General features: G+C 34.3%; 1 protein-coding gene across 1 annotated transcript; it reads right to left on the bottom strand.

Annotated features, from left to right (window-relative positions):
* Nucleotides 1–6,887: 6,887 nt before the first annotated feature.
* LOC117572552 (fibrinogen-like protein 1) lies at nt 6,888–7,395 on the bottom strand. Its single transcript, XM_034255424.2, has 2 exons — nt 7,065–7,395; nt 6,888–7,005 (listed from the first exon to the last, which is right to left on the bottom strand). Exons 1-2 carry the CDS (start codon nt 7,316–7,318, stop codon nt 6,888–6,890), a joined length of 372 nt encoding a protein of 123 aa, XP_034111315.1. The 5' UTR covers nt 7,319–7,395.
* Nucleotides 7,396–7,992: the final 597 nt, after the last annotated feature.

Here is a 7,992-nt window from a genome sequence, read left to right as displayed (position 1 = left end):
GCCCTTCGCTTGAGTGGCATAATAAGTGTGACCCTTATGTGACTGAAAGTAATTCCCACCTCAAGGTAACTTATCCAATTACATCTAGTTATTTATATGTTCTATAATTCTAGAGCCACTTACATTACTTTTTTGCTAATATATAATGATAAATTATAGGAAATTTATTTTTTTGCGACATTTAATTGCGTCATAGTTATTTTTGCATTTTAGATATGAAATTTATTATATTACGTATTAATAACTTTTGCACTCACTTATTTATGAATACGATATTACTATAATTCTTTACTATAATTCATTTTACGACATTTAATTGCATCACAGTTTCATTAAAAATTGCATCTTGAAATTTATTGAACTAGGTATTTATATATTTTTCATATCGTATAATTATATTCTTATAGGTATTAATTTAACTGTATAGTTTTGTTAATATCTGATGATCTTTTTATAAATCTTGTTAAGTAATTTATTTACATTAAATTAACTTATTTAAGTTAGATACTTAAATACTTTCCAGCCGTTTTATTTTATTTTTCATGATATTTCTTTATATTTTTTATTATACATCATAGTTTTCGAAGTAGTTATCAAATTATATTTATTTAGTTAGGAATTGATATATTTTATACTCATATTATATTTAAATATTTATATAATAAAAATTATTACTTTAGTTATATTATTTAATGATATATTTATTTTGTTTTTTGTTGTGATTTTCAAATACAATTTGAGAAACGCCTATATTTTAAGATAATTCCTCGCTGATGTGCCTTTATTAAAAATGGGTAGCGAGTCTCTTACAGTCGGACGCACTCGACTTTCTCACTAGCTTTTAACTACATATAGTATACTATATTTTGTATTAATATCTTTGTGTTGTACAATTTATGTTTGTATTTTACAATCTCAATTGAAAAGTTTTTTTTTTTTTTTATTTATTTTTTATCTCAGTCATCTAAGTATTTACTATATTTTGCCATCATAAATAAATGCTAATAAGTTTACTTATTTATTATTTAATTATTATTTTTTATTTTTTGCTGAGTATATTATTATAATTTATGATTTCTTCGATAAAATGATATTAATAGATTTTTGTCATGCGTTGAATCTTTTCAATTGCTTTGTCGCCTTGGCAAATATCACACCATTTAGTGCCAGATCTTAACTAGCAATCTTTACAGATTTATAACTACAACAACACCCACACACACACTAGCACACACACAGAGAAATACTACTACCTCCTACACAGCAACAACAGCGCCAAGCCCTTGAAATGCTTTTGCAGCTTAAAGCAAAAAAATAAAAGAAAAATGTGCAGAGCAGAGAAGGAGGGGTGTAAAGAGAGGCAGAAAACAAATATGGCAAAGAGAAATAATTATTTCTGCGGCATTTTCAGTGCTTCTACTTTAGCTGTTGCTGTTGCTGTTGCTAGTTGCTGTCTCTGGGGGCGCCCCAAAGCTTCAAGTGTCCGCCCGGCTAGTTTGCCCCTTCGTTGAAGTCAAAGTGCAGAGCATGAAAAAAATGGAAGAGTGAGAGATGAGGAGGAGTTGCACTACATATTTGTGCTGTGGTCTGCGGTTGACCAAAGGCACTTACGCAGTGTGTTGGCAGCAGGATGAGAAGGATCGCAGCTTTGGCAGTAGTTGGTGATGACAAGGAAGCCAAGGAGGAGGTGCAGCATGCAGATGAACGCTGGATGATGAGCTGACTTCACACAGTCCGAGAGAGTTAACTGATTTCGATTTCAATTTGCAATGTGAAATGGCAACAGCAACGTTCGCGCTGTCTGGGCAAACAGAAACAAACAGAGCAGAGCAACAAACGTCTTTTAATGGCCACATAGAAGTTGTTGTGGGCGCAACAAGGCTCGCAACGCTTCCTGTCAAGTGATTTATGCCAATGGCGCTGCCAGGCACACAGCCCAGCATAACACACAACCGAACCGAGTCCAAGACTCCAAGTCTGAGTCCCAATCCCAGTTGCCTGCAGTTGGTAACTAATTTTCTTGTGTTTGCTGCAGAAAAATTGACTTTGCCTTTTGTCGTCGTCGTCGTCGTCGCTGTTGTTGCTTTTGCTGTCTGCTATCTGTCTTGTGGCCGGCCCAGTTTGTGCCACAGTTTGTGGCACACGGCTGATCTGTGATGAATGTCTGCGTCTGCGTCTGCGTTTCAGCATTGTCTGTCTGGCTGCAAGTACCACGCACTTTGTTTAACCCTCTGTGTAGGTGCAATTTGCGCAATCATCGAAGGCTGTTCCTGTGTGCGTCTCCTGACTTCGACTTGAAGCTGGGCGCGTGCGCAGTCTGAGTCGCTTAATGACTGCACTGGAATGCCCCCAGATGGTTTTTTCGCTTGGCATGCACTTAAAAAACAATTCAATTTGCCCATTGCCATAGCTGGATTTATGAATGAAAAGACAAGACTAAAAACAAACACACATCGAAAATATCATCGAGAGAGAGAGAGAGAGACTCGAGACAAGGCTTGGCAAAACACACAAAATTAATTAATGACAATCACTCAAAAGGCACGAAAAATACGCAAACGAAATAATTAAACGGCAAACAGGTATTTCATTTTCATTCTATACACATTAGTCAGTCAGTCAGTTCTGTCTTTTGGGTCTGTGATCTGTTAAGGCTCAGTTTCAGTTTCCCTCTCTATTCAATTCCATGTCCGAATCCCGATTGCTATCGAATCGAAGCCAATCGTCTTCAACTCAGCACAAACGCAACTCAACTTGAGTTGTCTTTGTGACTTGGCTCCACTTAATTCTCTCTCTTTTTCTCTCTCTGTTTGTTTTGGTAATGAAGCTCATTTCCGTTTTGGTATTCAAAAATATGCATATGGCTTAGGTAGTTGCGGCTGTACATACCAATAGTTAGAGGCAAAGCTTTGTGATCTAATGATGATTGATAATGATTGATCAAATATGTAATTTGAATAATGCTGCCAAACGAATAACTTGATTGAATTTTAAATGATATTGCAAAATTATTCTAAGCAGAGAAAAGCTTCTCTAATTTGGAAAAGGTTTTTATAATGAGAGGTGATTGATAATGATTGCAAAGTATATAATTACAGTTCCATTTATTGCTGTGCTTTTTATTATATATATATTTTATTTATATTAATACTTGTTCAATATACAATTGAAAAGAATTTGCATAAACCCCAAAAGTGTTTATTTTTTTTTAAAGGTAACCTTTCATTTGCTCAATTCAATCACAGTTTATTGATTATAATATATAATTGATTGATTATAATATATGATTGAACATCATAACTAACTCATACATCAGAAATTACTATTTTTTAAATTATTAAACAAAATTTCTTAACCAGTAAAAGTATGTTTGTAGGGCTTACCTTTCCTTTCCTCGTTTCAATCACACTTGATTAAATACAATAGCCAAATTATGTTATTATGATTATAATATGTAACAATAAAAATTACATCAATTGTTTAAATATTGATCCCATTTCCATAGGCAGTAAATGTATTTCTTTGTAGAATGTCCCAGCTTTCGTTTGCTTATTTCAATCACATTTGATTGAACACAATAGCAAACTGATACTAAAACATATTTTTTATAATACCGTATTTTTTATCAATTTTATTAATGGTGAATAGAAATCTTCATGTTTGACTGGCTGTTTTACATTTCCATCAATCTACATTGATTGATCCATCGATCCGTCGCTGCGGATCGATCAGCGAAGGCGCCACTTTGTCTAATCCAATTCAAAGCAATTATGCCTTTTTTGAGATAATTTATTATAATAAATGTAAAATACAATACAACATTCATTTGTTGTTCACTCTTGTTATTCTGTTTTCTGTTTGTTGTTTGTGTGTTGAGATAAATTAAAATTTTTCGTTCAGCAAGTGTTAAAATATTAATTATTTAAGCAATACACGCAGCTGCGGCACGCTTCTCTTGTATATTTTATTTTCTTAATTTTTGTATAAATAAAAACAACCGCAACACACCGCACACACACACACACACTGACAACACATGTTTGCTGCTGGTTTGTTTGTTTTAATTTTTTTAATGAATGATTTCTCAGTCAGTTCAGCATTTTGGCCAGTCAGCTTGGGCGTCAGCAAGTGAATAATTATCATCTCGACTTTGGCATGGGGATGGATAGCTATCTATCTCGCTATCTCTCTCTCTTTCTATCGTTCTCTTGCTCACTCTAGAGATTGTCAAATAAACTGTCACGCTTTTGCATTTATTTATTTGTATATTTACTCGCATTTTCGATTTGTTTTTATTATTTAATTGTTAATTATTTAAATGTTGCATGCTATTTGTTGGCTAATTGATATGACAACGGATGGGAAGAGGAGGGGGGAAATCTACTCGTTTATTTGCTCAGTGTTTTATGTTTCATGCGTTTAATTTGATTGCTGCGGATTATCAATATTATTAAGTATTATTTGTCAAGTGCTTATCTTGAAATATTTATTATTAATTAACATTTAATAATTGATATTTATTTTGAGTAAACAAAAAAATGCTTCTAATCTTATTTACACACTCTTCAAAGACCAATCGATCATGGCAAATTATAAACAATTATAGTTTGTGTCACGTACTTAAATCCATTTATCAGACATTATTGTTGTTGTGTCTATCTATCTGCAATTAGCGGGTTCAGCCTTATAACAACTCATTTCATCATCAGAGATTGTTGCTGTTGTCATTGCGATTTAAACGCTTTTCTTTAATTGCATTTAATCATAGATATTTAACCAGCAGTCAGCTAGCAGCAAATGGCGTCGATCCAATCGCATAGTTTCAAAGCGTATTCATTGGGATTTGTCACACGATCCAATTCGATTTTGTTTTTTTTTTTCTTAGTTATCTAGGGGATAGGGGGAAAAGGCAAAAAACCTGTATAGCAGCTATATATTAGACTGATGTCTGGGATGTCGATATGTGATATCGCGGGGTCCGCAAAGTGCTGCTTCGATGCTTCGGTGCTCTGTGCCAGCTTTCACTAACAAAACGCTAACGTCGAAAGAAGTGGCTAAGAAATTCACCTCTCTACATATGTTAACTATAGTGTGTGCCCTGGTCCACAAGCAATCCAATAACTTAAAACAAGTTTTTTTTCTTAGAGGAGAAGAGAGGAAGAGAAGAAGAAGACGACCAAAATAATAATAATAAATAAACACAAGCCGAATCTAAGCAACGCGCTTGTGTCCCACAAATAAATTATTACCCAAAGGGCATTCAATGACTTTTAACAACAGGTCAACCTTATCATTATTTTTATTATTATTATTATTATTTCTACTCGACTCGACTCCAAAAAGGGCCCAAGCCAACCAAGAAGATACATTTCGACGGCAAAGAAGCAGCAGAAAAAAAAAATCGATACCAAAAGCGAAAACCAAAACCCCCAAAAAACTAAAAAACTAAAAAAAAATCAACCGAAAATCCAAATGATCGTCGCTTAGTTATTTTCCCTTTTTTCGTACCCCGCCTCCCCGCCTTTTAGTTTAGATTTTGTGCGTGCGTTTTAAATTTTGTGTGTGTCTTCGTCTTCGTCTTTGACTCTTCTCTATTGCGGCTATTACAGCATCTCGCCGTGAAAATCACAGGCAACCGACTCCATCTCCATCTCCACCGCCGATTCCGACTCTGATTCCGATTGCGACTTCGACACCAACTCGATTCCACTCTTGGTTCGACTTGGATTTGGACTTGTTTGGTTTTTTTTTTCTTTCTGTTTTTCAAAATTTAATACAAGCGCGACACAAAAGACGCACAAAAATGTCATAAATTATGCGACCATGATACCACGATACTCTGGGAGGGGCAGCAGGCATCCAAGAGAGTTGCTCTATGGAGCTTGTTTCATACACACACACACACATATTCACTTTATACATTTGTATACACTTGTATATTTACTTGTATCTAAACATACTCTTAAGTATAAACGGGCCACATTTGATACAAGTCGTTTGCTCCAAACAATCTAACTGGGGGAATCGATGCTCAATTCGTTGCTGTTGATGCGCATGTGTCTTGATGCGGATACACCTCAAACATTCTAAAGATATCATATAGACTTGTGTGACACTTAAATGGACAATTGAACAACTGAGTTGAGTTGTAGGTTGCTTGGTAAATACACAATTTATATTTAGTAGGAGTAACAATTTGTTCAATAAAAAAATAAACAAAGATAAGACAATATTATAGAATCATTGAAACGTTTTATTTGTAAATCAAAGAAACTTCCGTATCGTATTGTAAAAATAAAATATCCATAGGGTAAAAGGATATTATTATTTTGTGCCGGCAGGAAATAAATGTAACAGGTAGAAGGAGGCATCTCGGACTCTATAAAGTATATATCTATATTCTTGACCAGCATCAACAGCCGAAGCGATCTGGCCATGTCCGTCCGTCCGTATGAAACTGTGAATCTCAGAGACTATAAGAGATAGAGCTATTCGACAGCATTTGTTATGTTTGCCCGCATATCCATTTTGTATCAAATTTTTGCCAAGCCCATTTTAGCCCCCCAAATCAACAAAAATCGAATAACACGCGTAATTTTAAAGCTACAGCTGCGAATTTTGGAAGTGTGGAAGTTAATAAAGAAATACTTTTGTATGGGGAAAAACGGCTGACAAGCTGGTATATTGTGCCGTCTATAGTATATTTTGAATGTGGAACTATATTGATATATCATCATTATCATGTTCATGGGTTTAGTATTCGTAATAAGCCCTTTACATATACGCACAGTGTCAAGATGTGATAGAAGCTCTATAAGCAAATAAAGGTGCAATTTGTATGGGCATTAAATAACAATATAAACTGTTGTTTCATAAAAAACGTTTGTTTACAATGGTTGATATTTTCGTATCATCATTTGGACACTCTTGAGAGGCAAATAGTCTAACCAAAACATTCGTGCGTATTTACTGCCGTCCATCACTGAGTATAATCCATTTAAATTGCTGCACAAGAAACAAATATTAGAATTCATCCAATTAATAAGACTATTATGAAGATTTACCTAGCTGTGCAACGATTGAACCACCATCCTCCTTTATGAATCTTTGCACACTCCTTATTCCACAGATCATTCTCGTTGTCGAACGTTGAGAATTTCATGCCCTCATGCCATCGCAAATGGTCGCCGCCCCAGAATTGATCGTCTTTATCGCTAGAATATTGACCCAAACTGCTCAATGTGTAGTCCGTTTCATTGTTGTCAACTTTAAAATTATCGTAGCCAGCGTATCGTATTGTCCCATTGAAGTATTCCATGCGAATCAGGAGTTGATAGCGTGTTGAGCTCGTTAGTCGATGAATCTTCTCTAGGCCTAGAAAAAAGTCTGCCTCAAAAGATCCAAAGCCTGCTACGTAAGTATTCCAATCGCGAAAGAAATTTTCTTTTCCATCTATTCTCTGTTGGATAACTATCCAGTCTATTTCAGATGTTTTATTATCGAACAACACATCGAATGAACCATAGTCAACTACATTTATTGAATGAATACTCGAAGTGTAACTATCTGAAATCCTTTTCTCTTTTATCTTTAACATTTCGTTATCTTTTTGGCATATTTGTAAGCCTTTGATTTGCTCTAACAATTCATTATTCTGCGCAACAAATGTTTCATTAAGCTCATTGAAGTTGTTTTCCCAATTTACTAGACTCTCATTAGTTTCTATAAATGTTTTATTAAGCTCGTTGAATTTATTTTCACATTTTGATAACCTTTTATTATTTTCAACAAAAGTTTGATTAAGCTCGCTGAATTTATTTTTATTCTTTTTATTCTTTTCAACATATTCTTCATGAAGCTCATTGAAGTTATTTTTCAACTTTACAAGACTATCCGTATTTTCAATTAGAGTGTTATTAAGCACATCTAATTTATTTTCACATTTCGATAGCGTTTCATTCTTTTCAATAAAATTTTTTTTAAGCTCGCTGA

The sequence above is a fragment of the Drosophila albomicans genome, chromosome 3 (assembly GCF_009650485.2).
Source record: "Drosophila albomicans strain 15112-1751.03 chromosome 3, ASM965048v2, whole genome shotgun sequence".
NCBI lineage: Eukaryota > Metazoa > Arthropoda > Insecta > Diptera > Drosophilidae > Drosophila > Drosophila albomicans.
Note: the sequence above shows the minus strand (reverse complement) of the source record. Positions and strands in the feature narration are given on the sequence as shown.

Bases quoted from the DNA above. Each gene is read 5' to 3' on its own strand.
- LOC117572552 (XM_034255424.2), bottom strand. From the start codon at position 7,318: ATGGAATACTTCAATGGGACAATACGATACGCTGGCTACGATAATTTT. The intron at 7,006-7,064 runs GTAAATCTTCAT...TTTCTTGTGCAG, and splicing joins TTCAATCGTTGCACAGCTAG to CAATTTAAATGGATTATACT.